Raw genomic sequence first — 21,676 nt, 5'->3', positions numbered from 1 at the left:
CGAATCCTCATGGATACTAGTTTGGTTCTTAACCCTCTGTGCCACAATGGAGCTCCTTTTTATTTTTTTTAACATTTCATTTTATTAGGCAAATATTTGATGATAGATAGCTGCTGTCATATTCTCTACATATAGAGCCTGCTTTTTTCACTATGACAAAATGCTTATGATATAATATTAAAGGTCTTTAATAGGAGCTCCCCTGTGGCTCAGTGGGTTAAGGATCCAGCATTGTCATGGCAGCAGCTGGGGTCACTTCTGTGGCATGGAATTGATCCCTGGCCCAGAAACTTCCACATGTTATTGGTGTGACCAAAAAAAGAGTCTTTTATAAATACAATTTTTAATGGTTATGTAATACTCCATTAAGTAGATGAAACAGAAGTTGTGTAGTCATTCTCCTGGTTTTGGACATTTAGGTTGTTTGTGATTATTTGCTATCACAAATGATTCTGTGGTTTGATTTTGAGATGTGGAATTATTATACATTCCCAAGACTCTTCCTGTCTGGTATCAAACTATTATTCAGAGGGATTGTGCCAGTATGTACTTAAGTTGGCAATATATCAAAAGTTTCTATTTGATTATTTATATTCTCAGCAGCAGGCATTATTTTAAAAAACCTTTTTGAGGTCCTGTTGTGGCTTAGTAAGTTAAGGACCTGACATTGTCTCTGGAGGATGTAGGTTCGATCCCTGGCGTAGCTCAGTGGGTTAAGGATCCGACTGGGATCTGATGTTGCCATGGCTGCAGCATCGGCCTTAGCTGCAGCTCAGATTTGACCCCTAGTCCAGGAACTTCCACGTACCGCAGGTGTGGCCGTTAAAAAACAACAACCGCAGACCTTTTTTTTTGATAATTGGATGAGTAATTGGAGTAATTTGGAGCGGGGTAATGTATTTCTTGAATTTGTGTTTCTTTATTAGAAACGGTAGTTATTTAATGGGAATTGAGAGGTCGGGAAGTAGAGGCACCAAATTCTGTCCAGGCTCAACCTTTTATGTCTCCAGGTTTACTTAACCCACTTATCCATCAGACATTGCAGTTTTGGTTCTTATTTTCAATGCTGCTAAAACATGTCCAACAATGCCAGCATTGTTCTCCGATCATACCTTCAGGCACTATGCTTACCTCCGAGACAGTCTTTCTCATCTTGTTCCTGCCTTGAGGGTATGTTGAAAACATCTTTTGTCTTTTTTGTTTTGTTTTGTTCTATTTTGTTTTGATTTTTAGTCCTTTGTGGTTGTTAAATAGTAGAAAGCAAGCTGTATAGTCTCTGAAAACATATTTATTCATTCTTGGGCTCTCCTATTGTTTTGCACTTTTGCTTCTCTGTATCCTTTACCTTTTTTTTCCCCCTTTTTTTAGGGCCACACGTGCAGCATATGGAAGTTCCCAGGCTAGGGGTTGAATCAGAGCTTCAGCTGCTGGCGTACACCACAGCCACAGCAAGGCCAGATCTGGAGCCTCATCTTCGACCTACAGCACAGCTCAATGCAACGCAGGATTCTTAACCCACTGAGCGGGACCAGGGATCGAACCTGAATCCACATGATTTGTTACCACTGAGCCACAACTGGAACTCCTTCCTTACCTTTTAAGGCAATTCATTTTTAATATCCTGGGTTATTAATTATGTTGGATTAGGCAAAAAGAAGGAATCTGGAACAATATATTTCAAATCAAAGATCAAATCATGTTATATTACGTGAAGCTATGATTCTCAAATTTATTTTTTAATAATAATATTTATTTATTTATTTAGGCCCTGCCCACAGCATTCAGAAGTTCCTGGTCCAGGGCCTGAACCCAAGCCACAGCAGTGACAATGCTGCATTCTTAACTGCTAGGCCATCAGGGAACTCCAAAATTTATTTTATATTGCTTTTTTAGGGCCAAACCTACAGCATATGGAGTTCCCAGGCTTGGGGTCAAATCAGAGCTGCAGTTGCTGGCCACAGCCACGTGGGATCTGAAGTCTGTCTGCTACCTACACCACCTACTTATGCCAACACCAGATCCTTAACCCACTGAGCAAGGTCAGGGATCTAACCTTAAGGATACTGGTTGGATTCGTTTCCGCTGCACCACAATGGGAACTCCCAAAATTTTTATTATTTTTAAAGCTTAGAGATACAGAAAGAAAAAAATTTGTAGTGAATTATAATGATAGCAATAGCAAGCACACACTGAATCCTTTATGCAGGCACTTTTCTAAGTTCCTTATTTGTATTTACTCATCCCTACTTATTAAGTGTAAATGACTTTATTTAGTATAATATATGTACATGGTTAGAAAATTTAAACTGTATAGAAGATACAAAGTTAAAAGTGAAATCTTGGGAGTTCCCATTGTTGCTCAGCAGAAACGAATCTGACTAACATCCATAAGGACACAGCCTCGCTGTGTGGATCCCTGGCTTCGCTCAGTGGATTAAGGATCGACCTTGCTATGAGCTATGATGTAGGTCGCAGACATGGCTCAGATCTGGCGTGGCTGTGGCTTTGGCATAGGCGGGAGCTACACCTCCGCTTCGACCCCTAGCCTGGGAACTTCCTAATGCCTTGGGTGCAGGCCTAAAAAAAACAAAACAAAAGGTGAAATTCTGGAGTTCTCTTACAGCGGATTAAGGGTCCAGTGTGTTCACTGCAGCAGCTTGATCCCTGGCCCAGGAATTTCCAAATGCTGCAGACATGGCAAAAAAAAAAAAAAAAAAAAAGTGAAATCCTTTTTGCTCTCCTTTCCTTCTCTCTCTCTCTCTCTCTCTCTCTCTCTCTCTCTCTCTCTCTCTCTCTCTCTCTCATTTTGTTTTATTATTTTTAGGGTCACATCTGCAGCATATGGAGGTTCCCAAGCTAGGGGTCCAGTCAGAGACACAGCCACAGCAATGCTAGATCCAGCCGCGTCTGCAACACCACAGCTCATGGCAGTGCTTGATCCTTAACCCACTGAGCGAGGCCAGGGATCAAACCCGCATCCTCTACTAGTCAGATGCGTTTCTGCTGAGCCATGACAGGAACTCCACTTTTCTTTTTCTTCTTCCAGCTTGTGGCTGTATTGAGTAGACCATGTTCACTTTCTTTCTCTCTTTCCCTCTCTCTCGTTGAAGCTGGGGAAGGAGAAAGTTGTTATTTACAGATTTATGTAGCCTTTTTTTCCTTTTTGTTTTGTTTGGCTCACATTTTTTTCTTGGTTTCTTTGATGTTACCAAAAGCTGAGCCACTGAATTCGTTGGCGCTAAAACCCCACTGTGTTTGCTTAGTTACCAGGTAGAAAACTAGTGTCGTCCGCTCTCTCTCCCAATATCACGCCTCATGAGGACCCATCCCATCAGTTCCTGCAGCAGAGTCTTGAAAGGGTGTACAGTCTTCAGCACCTGGACCCTCAGGGAACCCAGGAGCTGCTAGAGTTCACCATCAGGTGAGGCGATTGATCACCCGTTTCCTTGACAGAGTTAACTTTGTCATGCTTGGCCTGACCCTTTTGATTTCCAGCGTTGATTCTGGGCTAGTTTTTCTCACTGTTGATCTACACTCACACGTGATTTTGTGATGTTCTTACTTGGATTGGGTTGTGGTTTAAGCGTATTGCAAAGAAAAGCTTTGTGTTCATGACCAGACTGATGATTAGCACAAGACTCGAAAGAGTTACAAAGAGGTTTTTTTCAGTTTTTCCTATCTTACATGTTAGTTAGGCTGGGTTGTAGAAAATAGGAAGTAACAGTGGCTTAAACAGAGGAAGGATTAATTCTTCCTCTTAGGCATATGGAGCTGAGATGGCTGATGACCTAGACTCATTCTTTTTTGTTTCTCCATCTTCTGCATCAAGTAGCCTTTGCCTCATCAGTGCTTAGATAACACTTGGTGACTGCTACTGAGGAAGAAGGGAAGGATAGCCAGAACAATCAGCAGATTCGGACAGACCCTATTAGAATATCCCGAATGATTTGCGAAGAAATGAAACTCTTTTGCCCTTAGCAAAGGCAGGATATCTATCTGCTTTTATAAATGAGGTTTGATTGAAACGCAGCCACGCTCATTCGTTTAGCTACTGTCTGTGACTGCTTTCATGCTGCAGTGACAGAATTGAGTGGTTGCCACAGAAACTGTATGGATTGCAAAGCCTAAAATATTTACATCTGACCCTTTCCAGAAGAAGTTTGCTGACCCTGAAGCGATGCCTCAATCCCATTTTCTTCCTCATCTGCTCCCTCACCAAGGTGATTAATTTTAGAGGCCGCTACTGAAGTCGTTGGCGCTGAGCCCAGGACAATAAGCCCCACAGACTCAGCCCCACCTAAATAAACACTTAAGTTTTGTCCATGTTAGTTTTCTATCCGTTTGGCACTAAGCAAGTATAAAATGCATGAAAGCAAGCCCATTTGGTTATTAGCTGCAGTGCTGATAGGTGTGTGCAGACACCCTGGTTTGAGTCACTCTCATGATCTGGGTTTTATGAGGTGATGGTCTTGCTGTACTCTCTGCTGGTCAGACACTGTTCTGGTGCTGTGGTCAGTCCTGGGCACTGTGTTTCTAGTTAAGTGCATTCTGAGCAAGGTGGCCAGGATGGGAAAAGATCCAGAAAGGGAAAGCACACAGTGCCACAGAAGTCGATGACACTGTGTTTTACAGGCATTGCTACAGAAATAAGAAATGGAAATTTGGGAAGGTAGCAGAACCGGGATTTTAATCTAGCTTCCTTAGGCTCTAAAATTGATGCTCTGTAGTATGCAGCAGTGGGAAGGGGATTGGTGTATCACTGGAGATCAGATCAGATAACCCTGAGGTTCTTTAGAATTTACATTTTCTGGGAATTCCTGCTGTGGGTGCAGCAGGTTAAGAATCTGAGCTTGTCTTCACATCAGTGTGAGTTCGATTCTTGGCCTGGCCTAGTAGGTTAAGGATACAGTGTTGCCACAGCTGCTGCATAGGTTATAGCTGCGGTTCAGAGTCTATCCCTGTCCAGGGAACTGCTGTATGCCATGAATGTGGCCAAAAAAGAAAAAAAAAAATAAATAAATAAATAAGAATTTGCATCTTCCATAGCTGTTGAAAAGTGAAATGTTCGTCATCATTTCATACACAAGTTTCTCTGATTAGGAGTCTGGCCATTTCCGTGTTAGTGCTAGTATCAAACAAACGACCTTCACCGTCTTCACGTGCCCGCTGTTGTCGTCGAAGCAGCCATATATCCCAACTGAGATTTCACTTCTCCGATACAGTTCAATGAGGGCCACAGAGGATGAATTTTTTGGTTTGTTTTTAGAACTTGTCATAACTGCTTTGTTTTCACCACTTACTTTGGGTGACTTATATCACTTTAATGAATATTTGCTAAAAACTCTAGTTATGGAGTTCCTGTCATGGTGCAGCAGAAACAAATCCAACTAGGAACCATAAGGTTTCAGGTTCAATCCCTGGCCTCGCTCAGTGGGTTAAGGATCCAGCGTTGCTGTGAGCTGTGGTGTAGGTCGCAGACGTGGCTTGGATCTGGCATTGCTGTAGCTGTGGTATAGGCAGGCAGCTGTAGCTCCGATTGGACCCCTAGTCTAGGAACCTCCATATGCCATAGGTGCGGCCCTAAACAAACAAACAAACAGAAAACTCTAGTTATGATGGCTTAACCAGAATGGAGACTTTTAAGATTTTTGTAGATGGCGTTTTCTTCTGGTCGTACCCTACCTTCAGTGGGATGGATTTGATCTTTTTTTTTTTTTTTTTTTTTTTTTGTTGTTGCTATTTCTTGGCACTCCCGGCTATGGAGTCCAGGCTAGGGTTGAATCGAGCTGTAGCCCCGCCACGCCAGAGCCACAGCACGCGGATCCGAGCCCGTCGCACCTACCCACACCCCGCAACGCCGACGACCCCTGACGAGGCAGGACCGAACCGCACCTCATGTCCTAGTCGGATCGTACCACTGCGCCACGACGGGAACTCCGGATTTGATCTTCTGAAGGCTCTGCTATCCTTCATCATAACAAGAGCTGGTGTGTATTAAGTGCCCACTATGTACCCACTCTTACAAGTGTTTTATATACGTTATTTCACTGAACTTGAAAACAATCCCATGAGAATTATCCAGTTTTTACAGTGAGTGAGGGAGCTTGGGTTCATTCACTTGTTTTATGGTTTTTCAGCACCCATTGTATGCCAGTCATTCTGCTTGGCAAGACCTAGTCTACTACAAGGTATCTTACAGCCTACAAGGGGAAATAGGGAAACAGAAAATGCAGTATCTTGCTTTCCACACAAGAGAGTAAATACAGGATTTTCTAGAAAAACAGAAAGGGGCACTCAGCCCTTCCTTTCATGGTTTAAGCAGTGACCAGAAGAATAAATAGAAATAAGTTAAGAAGGGAAAAGACTATCAAAGACAAGGAACAGCAAAGTTCTGGACTAGAACATAGGTCTTTCTAGTCCTTCCATCTGGTCACACTGCCTGTTTCTGATTAAACAGTTTGTATGACATGAGCCATCTAGTGTGGTGAGATTTAAAATCCAAAGACATGTTTCAAATCAAAGAGAAAATTAAAACATACCTAGAGACAAATGAAAATGAAAATATGAAAATCCAACACCTATGGGATGCAACAAAAGCAGTTCCAAGAAGGAAGTTTATAGCCAGACAAGCCTACCTCAGGAAGTAGAAAAGTAGCAAATAAACAACCTAACCTTATACCTAAACTAACTAGAGGAAGAATAATGGAAAAAAAAAAAAACCCAAAGTTAGTAGAAGGAAGGAGATCATAAAGATCAGAGCAGAAAAAAATGAAAAATACACTAAAAGATAAAATAGACAAGATCAATGAAACCAAAAGCTAATTCTTTGAGAAGATAAACAAAATTGATAGACCTTTAGCCAGACTTATCAAAAAAAGAGAGCCCAAGAAAATGAAATCAGAAGTAAAGAAGTTATTCCTGCTTTATAACACTGGGAACTGTATCTAGACACTCCTGATGGAGGATAATAATGTGAGAAAAAGAATGTATATATGTATGTGTGACTGGGTCACCTTGTTATATAGTAGAAAATTGACAGAACACTGAAAACCAGCTATAATGGAAAAAAAAATAAAAATCATTAAAAAAATATGTATAAAGAAGTTAAAGCTTCCAACACAAGAGAAATACAAAGGACCATAAGAGACCACCATGAGCAAGTATATACCAATAAAATGGACAACCTAGTAGAAATAGACAAATCCCTAGAAAGATGCAATCTCTTAAGACCGAACCAGGAAGAAATAGAAAATATAAACTGACTAATTAAGGTTACTGAAATTGAATCATTAATTTAGAAACTCCCAACAGACAAAGGCACAAAGCCACACGGCTTCATGGTGAAATCTACCAGACATTTAGAGAAGGGTTAACACTTATCCTTCTGAAACTATTCCAAAAAATTGCAGAGGAAACCAGTCTTCTGAACTCATTCAACGAGGCCACTATCACTCTGATACCAAAACTAAAGATAATCACACACAAAAAATTACAGGCCAGGATCACTGATGAACATAGATGCAAAAATCCCCAACAAATATTAGCAAACTAAATGGAACAATATCTTAAAAGAATCATACACCATGATCAAGTGGGATTTAACCCAGGAATGCAAGAATTTTTTAGTATCCACAGATTGATCAATACGATATACCACATTAACTGAAGAATAAAAACCATCTGATCATCTCAATAAATGCAAAAACTTTTGATAAAAGTCAACATCCATTTATGATAAAAACTCTCCAGAAAGTAGGCATAGAGGGAACCTACTTCAACATAATGAAGATATCTATGACAAACCCACAGCTGACATCATATTCAGTGGTGAAAAGCTGAAAGCATTTCCCCTGAGATCAGGAATAAGACAAGAATGCTCACTCTTGGGATTTCCCATTGTGGTGCAGTGAAACAAATCTGACTAGTATCCATGAGCATGCAGGTTTGATCCCTGGCCTTGCTCAGTGGGTTAAGGATCTGACGTTGCCATGGTGTAGGTTGCAGACAAGGCTCGGATCTGGTGTGGCTGTGGCTATGGTGCAGGCTGGCAGCTGTAGCTCCGATTTAACCCCTACCCTGGGAACTTCCATAGCTGCGATGTGGCCCTAAAAAGCAAAACAAAACAAAAAAAAGAATGCTCACACTTGCCACTTTTTGGAAGTCCTAGCCACAGCAATCAGAGAAGGCAATAAAAGGAAGCCAAATTGGAAAGGAAGAAGTAAAACTGTCACTGTTTGCAGATGACATAATATCGTACATAGAAAGCCTTACAGATGCCATCAGAATACTGTTAGAACTCATCAGTGAATTCAGTAACGTTGCAGGATACAAAATTAATATACATAAATTGTTTGTATTTTTATACATTAAGAACGAAATATCAGAGAAATTAAGGAAACAGCCTCATTTATCATAACATCAAAAGGAATAAAATACTTAGGAATAAGCCTACCTAAGGAAGAAAAACTGTACTCTGAAAACTATAAGATGCTGATGAAAGAAATTGAAGACACACACATAGGGAAAGATTGGAAGAATCAACATTGTTAAAATTATCATACTACCCAGGGCAGTCTATATATTCAATGCAATCCCTGTAAAATTACCAATGGCATTTTTCACAAAACCAACCAAAACTTTTAAAATTTTTATAGAAACACAAAAAACCCCAAAGAGCCAAAATAATCTTGCGAAAGAAGAACTGAGTTGGAGGGATCATTCTCCCTGGCCTCAGACAATACTACAAAGCTACAGGAATCAAAACAGCATGGTACTGTCACAAAAATAGAAATGTGGATCAATGGGACAGGATCGAAAGCCTAGAAACAAACCCATGCACTTATTATGGTCAGTTAATTTATGACAAAAGAAGCGAGAATATACGGTAAAGACAGTCTCTTCAACAAGTGGTGGGAAAACTGGACAGCTGTGTAAAAAAAATGAAATTAGAATATTCTCAAATACCATATACAAAAATAAATCAAAGTGGATTAAAGACCTAAATGTAATAACCGAATATTCTAAAACTCCTAGAGGAAAACATTGGCAGAATGCTCTTTTACATAAATCTCAGCAACTTATTTTTGGGTCCATCTCCTAGAGTAATGGAAATAAAATGTAAACAAATAGTACTTAATTAAACTTAAAAGCTTTTGCACAGCAAAGGAAACCATAAACATAAACATGCTTTCCACATATACTGATCGTCACAGCAGTCTTATGAGCTCTATAGTACCCTCTATTCCCAGAGGAAGGAGTTGGGATCCAAGATCATATTCTAGGAAGTGATAAAACTAAGACATGAAACCAATCTTTGGGTTAATTTTTAAAATTGTTATTCATTTATTTACTTAAATTGAAGTATTGTTGATTTTCAGATTATTTCCCAGTGTCTTTTATTAGAAGATATCGAATATAGTTCCCTGTTATTACAGCAGGACCTTGTTGTTTATTTTATATATAGTAGTTTGAATCTGCTAAACCTGAAGTCCTAATTTATCCCCCTCTCCTTTCCTCTGTGGTAACCATGAGTTTGTTTTCTGTGTTTCTGTGAATAAGTTTCTGTTTTATAAATAAGTTCGTTTGTATCTTTTTTTTTAGATTCCACATAAAAGTGATATCATATGATGTTTGTCTTTTACTAACTTCACCTAGTATGATAATTTCTACATCCATCCATGTTGCTGCAAATGGCATTATTTCATTACTTCTTATGGCTGAGTAATATTCCACTGTATATATGTACTACATCTTCATTAACCATTCCTCTATCGATGGACATTTAGGTTGCTTCCATATCTTGACTATTGTTGGACTTTCTGCATGGCTCACAACATATCTTGGCTATTGTAAATGGTGCTGCAGTCAACATTGGCTGCATGTAGCTTTTCAAATTAGAGTTTTTATCTTTTCAGAGTTCCCATTATGGCTCAGTGGTTAACAGTCCGACTAGGAACCATGAGGTTGCAGGTTCGATCCCTAGCCTTGCTCAGTGGATTAAGGATACGGCGTTACCATGAGATGTGGTGTAGGTCGCATACGTGGCTAGGATCCCTCGGTGGCCACAGCTCTGATTAGACTCCTAGACTGGGAACCTTCATATGCCTTGGGTGCAGCCCTAGAAAAAGACAAAAAAAAAAAAAAAAAGAGTTTTATCTTTTCCAGATAGAGTTCTATTTTTAGTCTTTTAAGGAACTTCCATACTGTTTTCCATACTGGTTGTACTCCCACCAGCAGTGTAGGAGGAGTTCCGTTTTCTCCACACCCTAGCCAGCATTTATTATTTGTAGACTTTTCTTTCTTTTCTTTTCCTTTTTTTTTTTTTGCTTTTTAGGACTGCACCTGTGACATATAGAAGTTCCCAGGCTAGGGGTCGATTCAGAGTTACAGCTGGAAGCACATGCCACAGCCATGGCAATGTGGGATCCAAGCTACGTCTGTGACCTGCTCCATAGCTTACGGCAATGCTGGATCCTTAACCCACTGAGTGGGGCCATGGATCGAAACCCACATTCTCATGGGTACTAGTTGGATTCGTTTCTGCTGTGCCACAACAGGAACTCCTTTTCTTTATTTTTTTTTAATTAATTAACTTTTTATGTTTGTGGCATTTGGGAGTTCCAGGGTCAGGAAACAAACCTGTGCCATGGCGGTGACAACACTGTATCCTTAAGCCATTGAGCCACCAGGGAACTCCCTGTAGACTTTTTTTTTTTTTTTTTTTTTTTTGTCTTTTTAGGGCCATACCTGTGGCCTATGGAGGTTCCCAGGCTAGGGGTCAAATCAGAGCTACAGCTGCTGGTCTGCACCACAGCCACAGCAATGCCAGATCCAAGCCGCATCTGCATCCTTCACCACAGCTCCTGGCAATGCGTTATCCTTAACCCACTGAGTGAGGCCAGGGATCAAACCCGCATCCTCATGGATACTAGTTGGGTTCGTTACCTGCTGAGCCACGATGGGAACCCCAGCATGACTTTTATACGCACTGGGAAACTAAAACATTTGTATGCCTCACCCTATTGTAATATTTCCTTTTTTTGTGGTGGTCTGCAGTCACACAGTTTGCGAAGTATACCTGTAATCGCAGTCCATGTTGTGAGGATTAAACGAGCTCATATAAGGGAACACCTGGCACACCTAGTGCAGTGCACATAGAAGGTGCTCTTGGTACCTTTTTCATTGAAGAGTCTCGTGATGGATCTCAACCACATCCTCATGGTTTCCTGATGGATCTAAGCCAGTCCTCATGGCTTCCTGGGGATTGTGGGCATAAAGAGGTAGAGAAGAAACACTGGGACACAGCATTTTGCTGCGCAGCTAGCACGTTTCTGTCTTTGTACAGCAGTTCAGGCTTCTTGTGGCTGGTTGGGTTGCATCCTGCTCTGTGCAATTCACAACAGTTGCTGCATTGCAAGGGTGGTCGAATGACTTAACACCTGGGGGCAGTCAGCTAAAGTGTAGTCAGCTGGTCTGTGTTCTCTATAATGTAACAGAAGGCAGCATCTTTCTGGAGATTAGATGGTTCAGGAGTAGAATGATTCAGGGCTGTCTTTTGTAAGACAGACATCAGTGGTGGGAAAGGGAAAGACCGTCTGGCCACCAAAATAGCATTTTACACATGTGATTAGCTAGTACCAGGTCTTGCCTTTTATTTGCTGGGTTTCCACAAAAGAGTAAGCTCGAGGATCAGCTCAAATCACCGAAACTAAAAAGAGACTGGTATATAAGCCACAGACCCCAATTTCTTCAATCACTTTCAGAATAATTCTCTTTTTGTACATTTCCAAGGCATTTTCATTCTGGTATCAAGGTCCTCTGGAGGCCGTGTTAGCTACTGAGAAACTTACCTGAGATTGGAGGGAGGAGCTTATTAGTCCAATGGATAATTTTGTACAGGCTGCTGTGAAACCTGATATATTATGCCAGCCCTGAAACAGTTAACTTCCTTCATGAGCCATATCTTTAGGTTTCCCTCAGTTATTGTTTCTGTATGAAATTTTGATGCTTCTATTAAAAAACAAGGCAGCTTTCTACCAATTCTATGAAAGATGAATTGTTGGGTCTCGTACACACACTCTTCCTCTCTCCCTCTCTCCCTCTCTCTCCTCTCCTCTCTCTCTCTCTCACCCAAAAAGAAAGAAAAGTAAAATGTTACTTTTGTAGATATAGAGGACATTTCCAAAAGAATTTAAAAGAAACTGGTAATGCTGGTTGCCTCTGGAAAGGGTGTACTGGTTACCAGCACAATAGGTATAGGAAAGTGGGTTACTTTAATTGGATATCTTTTACTATCTTTTGAGTTCCATCAGTTTAGTATCTTTGAGTTCTGTACATACTAGCTAAGTATGTATCTTCTATGCGAGGAATTAAACATTTAAAATCACTAATTCCAGCTCCCAGTACAGCTTGTTTTGTTTTGTTTTTTGTTTTTTAGGGCTGCACTTGTGGCATATGGATGTTCCCAGGCTAGGGGTCGAATTGGAGCTACAACTGCTGGCCTACACCACAGCCACCGCAACACCAGATCCAAGCTGCATCTGCAGCCTACACCACAGCTTATGGCAACACCGGATTCTTAATCCACTGAGGGAGGCCAGGGATTTAACCCACATCCTCATGTATACTAGTCAGGTTCTTAACCTGAGGAACCACAATGGGAACTCCCAACTCAACTGTTTTATCTGTCTTTGCCTCTTTTTATTTTCTTGTCCACAGACAGTTATGTTTTATATGGTTGCAATCACTTTGTTGATACCTGTATCCAGTTAGGATGCTTTAATTGCAAGTATTAGAAAACCTCTTGGAGTTCCTGTCGTGGCGCAGTGGTTAACGAATCCGACTAGGAACCATGAGGTTCGGGTTCGGTCCCTGCCCTTGCTCAGTGGGTTAACGATCCGGCTTGCCGTGAGCTGCGGTGTAGTTGCAGATGCGGCTCGGATCCCACGTTGCTGTGGCTCTGGGTAGGCAGTGGCTACAGCTCCATTAACCCCTAGCCTGGGAACCTCCATATGCCGGGGAGCGGCCCAAGAAATAGCAAAAAGACAAAAAAAAAAAAAAAGAAACATATGGCTGCCAGTGGTATTCAGGGCTGTAAAATGTTGTTCAGTCTACTGAGAGATGGAGGTAGAAACACAGAAAGAGAGCATGTGTGAGTGATTCAGAGACCCCATCAGACCTGCTTCAAGTATTCAGTGTAAATCCTTCTATTAGGACTGATGAGGCCAGCTGAGGTCACATAACCAGGGAGATGACATGTACTAATTGGCTAAGTCCAGTTAGACTCTACTTGGAACTGCATTGGGACACCTTCTTTTGAACAAAATTGGGGTTCACTTAGTAAGGAAGAAATGGAGAATGACTGACTGGGTAGGTAGCCAACAAGTCCACTGTAAGACCTTAAATTTTTTTTTCTGATGATACAGAACATCTTGTCCATTGTATAAAACACTTGGAAAATAAAGCATAGTTGGGAGAAGGCCCTAAGAAGCACTCTAAATACCTTGATCCAGAAAACGGTTTGCTGTATTTTTCAGATTTATAAATATGTACTTATACATAGTTGAGGTCATATACCTTATTACCGTGTTATATTTAGTGGTTGTTGTAGACTATTCCGTAGACTGGATGCACCAGTAATTTATTCAATAATTCTTCTACCATTGACTATTTAAGTAGTTACTGGGTTTTACTATAATGGTCCACACAGCAGTGAGTATTGTGGGGGTAAAGCATTTCATTTCTGTTGAATATTTCTCTTAGAATTACTTCTCAGGGAGTTCCCATCGTGGCTCAGTGGAAACGAATCTGACTAGCATACATGAGGATGAAGGTTCGATCCCTGGCCTCGCTCAGTGGGTTAAGGATCTGGTATTGCTGTGAGCCATGGCATAGGTTGCAGACATAGCTGGGATCCCTTGTGGCTGTGGTGTAGGCCAGTGGCTACAGCTCCAATTTACCCCTAGCCTGGGAACCTCCATATGCTGTGGGTTCAGCCCTAAAAAGACAAAATAATAAATAAATAAATACTTCTCAGGATAAATCTACAGATCACAATACTTGACTATTTGTGATTTTATAATGTAGTACGATTTTACTTTGAGAAGAATTATATCAACTTAAGCTGCTATCAAAGTGTAAGTGAACCAGTTTCATTATAACCACTTTAGCACTGGGAACTACCATTTAAAAATTTAGACCGTTTTACTAGGTATGAAATAGTAAAATGCTTTTGACATGATCTTTAATTGGTGTCATTATCCTTATTCTATGTTTGGCTTGGGGTTTTGTTTACTACAGGGATCTGCAAAGACTTGGAGAACTTCAGTCTGAATTGGCAGGAGTAGCTGACTTCTCTGCTACCTACCTTAGGTGTCAACTTCTTCTCATCAAGGTTGGTTCTGATCCATTTTGTTCATGAGTGTGATGCTAAGAGTACACTTTAATGGATCCAAGAGTGTTTGAGGCCATAAGTGGAAAAATACATCGTCTCATGCAACTGCTTAGCAGTGGAGAAATTATGTACTCTGCAGTATAATTGTATTTATCTCTAATAAATAATTTGGAATTTGACTTTTTAATTTGGGTAACTTCTTTTATCATTTGTATAGATGATTGGATAACCACTTTCATTAGAATGTCAAGGATTTTAACTTTTTAAGTAATTTGATTAGCAAAGATCTTATATAAACTTTCATATTATTATTTTTTAATGCTAATTTTCACTTGATCAAAGCCAAATTCGCCAAAGATTGACTTTATTGCTCTTAAAAGGCCAATTGCTGGCATTTCATACTTTGTATAGTCAGATTATATGTATATAGACACATGAAATTGGTACCCAAGAAGCTGTTTCAGTTCACTGAGTTGAAAATCCATTAACTGGCTCAATAGCTGTCAGCCTCTGCCGCAGAGTTCTGCTATAAATTTAGACTTAGACTTCAGGAGAACCCTTCCACTGATAAAACTTTATCTTAGCTTTATTTCTCAATGTTGTTAGTCTTCAAAGTTCCTAATGATATTTGGCTACAGTCAGAATAAATGGAAGAGTCAGATTATTTGCCACTGTAAGATATGTGAGCTTAGGGTTGTGCAGGTGTGTGTGGCTTGTGAAGGTAGGTGTGTACGCTGAAGTTGGTTGGGATTTAAACAGCTCTTATTCAGCTAGATAGATTCTTTGAAACGTATGTGCCTATGTAACCATCCCCCATTTAAGTTAGAGAATATTTTCCATCACCCCTCAAAGTTCCTTCATGTCCCTTGGCAAAGTTGTTTGGCCTTTCCAAGCTCCAACGAAACAGGGCTAATAACGACTCTACCCAGGTAAGGATTGGCAGCAAGCAGTGTATGTGGAAACCCTGGGTCTAGAGTCTGGTTCATAGCGACATGTCAGTGTTGGTCTTCTTTCTACTTCCTTGGCTTGCTATCTTCTGCATAGGAATACAGAAGGCTTCTGAAAAGAATCCACATTTTTTTCAGTAAGAAAAGAGATTATTCCTAAAAAGAATGTAGAACTATGTTTTTTACTCAACTCATGGAAAGGGTACGTAAGGGACCCCGACTTAAAACCCAAGGGAGGCGAGTATTTGATGATAGGGCAAGAGCTAACTAAATTCTGGTACATTTACTCAACATTATATTCTGTAGCAGAATGATATTTATGAAGAATTATATAATAACATGATAAGATAGAATGTCGTATGAAAAAAGCACACCGAATAACTTACGCTTTCTGACTCCAACTATTTATTAAAAACATGCATGTGAGAAATGATTGGAAGCAAGTATTCAAAAATAACAACTCTGTTAGTGGTAGTAAGATTTAGGTAATTAAAAATTTCTGTATCTATAGTTTAGACCGGCCACTGTCTAATAATGGTAGTCATAGGTGCCTGTGCTGTTGAGCACTTGGAATGTTCAAATTGAGGTGTGCTGTAAGTGTAAATACACCCTGGATTTCTTAGACTTAGTATGAAAAAAATGTAAACTATCTCATTAATAATTTTTTTTTTTTTTTGTCTTTTAAGGCCACAGCCACGGCATATGGAGGTTCCCAGGCTAGGGGTCTAATCAGAGCTGTAGCTGCCAGCCTACACCAGAGCCACAGCAACGTGGGATCCGAGCCACATCTGTGACCTACACCATAGCTCACGGCAATGCCGAATCCTTAACCCGCTGAGCGAGGCCAGGGATCGAACCTGCAACCTCATGGTTCCTAGTCATTGTTTTCACGGCACCACGTTGGGAACTCCCCTCATTAATAATTTTTATTTTTTTTTTTTTTTTTTGTCTTTTTGCCATTTCTTGGGCCGCTCCAGCAGCATATGGAGGTTCCCAGGCTAGGGGTCGAATCGGAGCTGTAGCACCGCCTACGCCAGAGCCACAGCAACGCAGGATCCGAGCTGCGTCTGCGACTGACACCACAGCTCACGGCAACGCCGGATCGTTAACCCACTGAGCAAGGGCAGGGACGAACCCGCAACCTCATGGTTCCTAGTCGGATTCGTTAACCACTGCGCCACGACGGGAACTCCAATTTTTAAGATATTGATTGCGTGGTGGAAAGGTAAACCTTGGATATACTGGGTTAAATAAACTATGTTGTTAAAATTAATTTCACCTTTTTTTTTACTTTTAAAAATGTAGCTACTAGAAAATAAAAATTTATATACATAGCTTGTGTTATATTTCTGCTTGACAGTGTTACTTTAGGTGTTCTATAATGTTATTAGATTATATCTGTAATTAAGAAGATCCGTGAAGGAGTTCTGGTTGTGGCGCAGCAGAAATGAACCTGACAAGTATCCATGAGGATGCGGGTTTGACCCCTGGCCTTGCTCAGTGGGTCAAAGATCTGGTGCTGCTGTGAGCTGCGGTATAAGTCACAGATGCGTCTCAGATCTAGATGTTGCTGTGGCTGTGGTGTAGGCTGGCAGCTGAAGCTCCTATTCACCCCTTAACTTGGGAGCTTCATATGCTGCTGGTGCAGCCCTAAAAAGCAAAAAAAAAAAAAAAAGGAAGAAAAAGAAGAAGAAGGATTGTGGAAATAAGAGAACATAGCAGAGGTTTAGATGAGATGGCCGGATGAATGGATATGCAAGGAGAGAGATGGAAGGTAAAATCCGTGGCTCTAATTGATGTTTTGAAAGTAGATATAATTGAAAGAGGGAGGAATCTAGAAAAGCTTCTTGATTTCTTATTTGTATATGTTGGTAAGGTGATGGGACTGTTCAAAGGATAGTGAGCGTGGAGCAAAGAAATAAAAACTAAGTCAAGCAGGTAGGTTCTAGGCAGTAGGGGTGTAGGCCAGTGGCTCTGGGATCAAGGAGGTCCCAGAGCCTCAAAGCCTGGCTTCCCTGAAATTCTGGTGAGGCCTTCATGGCTGTAGTTTGGCTTTATGGCTTCTGTATTCCACTTGCAAGCTGTGGTCTGGGACAGAGGGGCTTTGGGCAAAGAATTGAATGGGGAGGAGTTCATTTGGGCAAACCATTGGTCACCTCTCTGTCCATAATAGGTAGGGCTTGTTGTCTTAAAATAAGATTGAGAGGAAGTCCTGATCACGGTCAATTTTCAAAGCAAAACAGATACCTAAGTCTCAAGTGATATGGCAGTCTTTTTTTTTTTATGTTGACTTTCTTTTTTATTTTATTTTTTTATTACTCAATGAATTTATTACATTTATAGTTGTAAAATGATCATCACAATCCAATTTTATAGAATTTCCAACCCACAACCCAGTGCATCCCCCACCCCCCAAACTGTCTCCTTGGGAGACCATAAGTTTTTCAAAGTCTGTGCGTCAGTATCTGTTCTGCAAAGTTCATGCTGTCCTTTTTCAGATTCCGCATGTCAGTGAAAGCATTTGATGTTGTGTCTCATTGTCTGACTGCTTTCACTTAGCATGATAATTTCTAGGTCCATCCATGTTGCTAAAAATGCTGGTATTTCGTTCCTTTTAATGGCTGAGTAATATTCCATTGTGTATATGTACCACATCTTCTGGATCCACTCCTCTGTCGATGGACATTGAGGTTGTTTCCATGTCTTTTTTTTTTTTTTTTTTTTTTTTTTTTTTTTGTTCTTGTTGTTGTTGTTGTTGCTGTTTCTTGGGCCGCTCCCGCGGCATATGGAGGTTCCCAGACTAGGGGTCTAATCAGAGCTGTAGCCACCGGCCTACGCCAGGCCACAGCAACACGGGATCCGAGCCGCGTCTGCAACCTACACCACAGCTCACGGCAACACCGGATCGTTAACCCACTGAGCAAGGGCAGGGACCGAACCTGCAACCTCATGGTTCCTAGTCGGATTCGTTAACCACTGCGCCACGACAGGAACTCCCTCCATGTCTTGGCTATTGCAAATAGTGCTGCAATGAACATCGGAGTATGTGTGTCTTTGCGAGTCATGGTTTTCTCTGGATAGATGCCCAGGAGTGGATTGCTGGATCAAATGGTGGTTCTATGTTTAGTTTTCTGAGGAATCTCCATTCTGTTTTCCACAGTGGTTGCACCAATTTACAATCCCACCAACAGTGTACATGTTCCTTTTCCTCCACACCCTCTCCAGCACTTCTTGTTTGTAGACTTTTGGATGATGGCCATTCTGGCTGGTGGTTTTGATTTGCATCTCTCTAATAATGAGTGATGTTGAACATCTTTTCATGTGTTTCTTGGCCATCTGTATGTCTTCTTTGGAGAACTGTCTGTTTAGATCTTCTACCTATTTTTGGATGGGGTTGTTTGTTTTTTTGGTATAGAGCTGCAGAAGGTGTTTATAAATTTTGGAGATTAATCCCTTGTCAGTCGATTCACTTGCAAAGATTTTCTCCCATTCTTTAGGGTTTCTTTTGCTGTGCAGGAACTTTTAAGTTTAATTAGGCCCCATTTGTTTATTTTTGGTTTTATCTCATTACTCTAAGAGGTGGATCTGAGAAGATGTTGCGATATGGCAGTCTTTTTGACCTCTGTGTTCTGTTCTGATTCTTAGGCTTTGCAGGAGAAGCTGTGGAATGTGGCTGCCCCTTTGTATCTGAAGCAGAGTGATTTGGCCTCAGCAGCAGCAAAGCAGGTAAGCTCATGACACCTTCATCTCAGATATCTATCTCTGTCCAGGAATTGCATTATCTAAGTGAGAGCTAGAGGCCTTTACAGGCTCTGCTGTGGCCTCCCCATTTCAGTCCGTGAAAGAAGTTAGTGGTACAAAAAGCAGCATAAGTAGGAGACACAGCCATGGCTTTTGAGTCAGGAACTTGGGGTCTGTTCCTCTGTCTGCCTCTAATTTCCTGGGTGATACTGAGCAGGTTCCTTAACCTTCCTGATTTCTAAGATCCTTTTGTGAATATTCTAGAAAGAATATTATTAGGTTATATTTCAGAGATATGAAAATCTAATAAATACTGTCTTGAGTGTTTCATCTTGGAATACAGCTGAATTCATTATGAGGTTGTTTATATTTTTAGCCTGTAACAGCTCTCTCTCTTTTTTTAAACCATCTCTTGAATATTAAAAGATCCTTATGTTTCTCCTTAGTTCATTAGTAGCACTTTTGTTTGTTTTCATAAGTAGCAAACAAATAGTAAATAAACTTAAGTTTATTTCTTTCTAATTTTGAGCAGTTTCTCTTTATTCTTGGATATTGGGATTTGGCGAACTCTTCTGGGTCATGGTTTCTGGCCTAATTATGACGCAGTAGGAAGATGATGATGATGGTGATTCTTAAATTACAATTCACTGATGATTTCAAGTCTGTTTTACTTAGCCCTCACAGTAATCCCATGAGGCAGGAATAAGAATTAAGTCCATTTTACAGATGAGGCAGTTAATACTCAGAAAATTATATTCATAGAGCTATAGGTAGTAAGTCAGAGACTTAAGCTCAGATCCTCTGATACCCAGATTCTGTTTTCTCTTCCCTGCTCTGCTGATCTCTCATCTAATCTAGACTCCCTCACAGACCTGTGGTGTGGCTTATTGTGGGGAGTAGATCGTAATGACTCTGGCTCCTCAGATGGGCCGAGTGGGGAGGGATGGGACCAGGGAGCAGCAGTTTGGAAGAAAGAGAGAAAGGAACTACCGTTGCCAGTTACCTTCCGTGCCCCATTTAATCCTTTAGATTTTGTGATGTGGTGTGTTTCTTCCGCATTTACAGATAGGGAAATTGAGGCATCATGTAATTAGGTAATATATCTTAACATCGGTTGTTGGAGAACCTGGAGTCATTTCTCTAACTCCCGAGCCTGCAAAGGGAGGCGAGCACAGAAGGTAAAGAGAAGCATCATTTGGAGAGGAGTAGCTGGTTTGAATAGAAGACAGCAAGAGCTTAACATGCACTGGGCTTGAGCTGAGGTCACTGATGTTGTTTTCTGCATTGATGGCCTCCCTAAAATCCCTCTGACAGACCAGACCCCCAGCACAGTCTGGATGACTAACAGGTAGTTAATGGTTCCTGATGCTAAATTCTGAAGGACTTTGCTGGGGATTTCATTTCCATACGTAGCATATATTCATTTGCTGCCACAGCACAGTGACTTTGCTTTAGTATTACAGTGCTTTACAGTGTCATCAGCAGTTAAACACTCATGTCTTCGAATCATTAACTAAGATATTACCAGATGAAAGTTTGTTTTTTTAATTGACACAATAATTTGTTCTCTCTTCATCAGACATACTATACTAATTTCTCTCCACACGTATATTAATTTCTCTCAAGTTATACTAATGTCTCTCAACACAGGCACTTAAAAATCTCAGTTCAGAATTAAAGCATAGGCATTAAAAGACAAAAACCCTCTAGGAGTTCTTGTCATGGCTCAGTGGTAATGAACCTGACTAATATCCATGAGGACACGGGTTCAGTCCCTGTGGGTTAAAAGATCCAGCGTTGCCATGAGATGTGTAGATTGCAGACATGGCTTGAATCTGGCGTTGCTATGGCTGTGGCATAGGCCAACAGCTACAGCTCAAATTTGACCCCTAGCCTGGGAACTTCCATATGTCTCGAGTGCAGCCCTAAAAAGACAAAAAAAAAAAAAAAAAAAAAAAAACCCTCTGGCGTTCCCTCATGGCTCAGCAGCTTAAGGATCTGGCGTCATCACTTCTGTGGCTCTGGTTACAGCTTTGGCCTGGGGTCAGTTCCTGGTCTGGGAACTTCCACATGCTGCAGGTGCAGCCAAACAAAAACGAAAACAAAAAACCTCTGTTCAGATCTGGTTGCACCTGGAATTCTGTATGCTCTCGAGTAAGACTGTTGGGATGTCTTCACTGATTGTTGCTTACCTTTTCCTTATAGATCATGGAAGAGACCTACAAAATGGAGTTCATGTATAGTGGTGTGGAGAGCAAGCAGGTGGTGATTATCCATCATATGAGGCTGCAGGCCAAAGCCTTGCAACTTATTGTAATAGCACGGACTACTCGAGGGTAAGATGTGTGGTTGGCCAGAAGGGGTGGCCCAGTCCTTTTAAAGCCACTTCCAAATGATTCAGAGATCTCACCCAGGTTAATGATGCATGAGATGATATTCAGAAGATTACCTAAGGGATGTGCAAGCTATTAATTTTCTCGTTCACATATTCCAAGTTCCATGTGTGGGTCAGATTAGACCCTGGAAAAACCCTCCAGTGGCTCTCTGTTGCTTACCATGCAGCATGGATCTTCATCTGGCAACAAGGCATTCTGTA

General features: G+C 40.9%; 1 protein-coding gene across 1 annotated transcript in view; it reads left to right on the top strand.

The window, feature by feature from the left end:
- The window catches only part of INTS4 (integrator complex subunit 4), a 119,063-nt gene that overhangs the window by 74,333 nt on the left and 23,054 nt on the right, over positions 1–21,676 (top strand). The window contains exons 14-18 of the mRNA XM_021062562.1: positions 1,037–1,170; positions 3,264–3,421; positions 14,299–14,392; positions 18,985–19,065; positions 21,286–21,416. Of these exons, the coding sequence (XP_020918221.1) occupies positions 1,037–1,170; positions 3,264–3,421; positions 14,299–14,392; positions 18,985–19,065; positions 21,286–21,416 (598 nt within the window). The remainder of the gene's footprint in view (positions 1–1,036; positions 1,171–3,263; positions 3,422–14,298; positions 14,393–18,984; positions 19,066–21,285; positions 21,417–21,676) is intronic.

This window comes from Sus scrofa, chromosome 9 (genome assembly GCF_000003025.6).
Source record: "Sus scrofa isolate TJ Tabasco breed Duroc chromosome 9, Sscrofa11.1, whole genome shotgun sequence".
Lineage (NCBI taxonomy): Eukaryota > Metazoa > Chordata > Mammalia > Artiodactyla > Suidae > Sus > Sus scrofa.
Note: the sequence above shows the minus strand (reverse complement) of the source record. Positions and strands in the feature narration are given on the sequence as shown.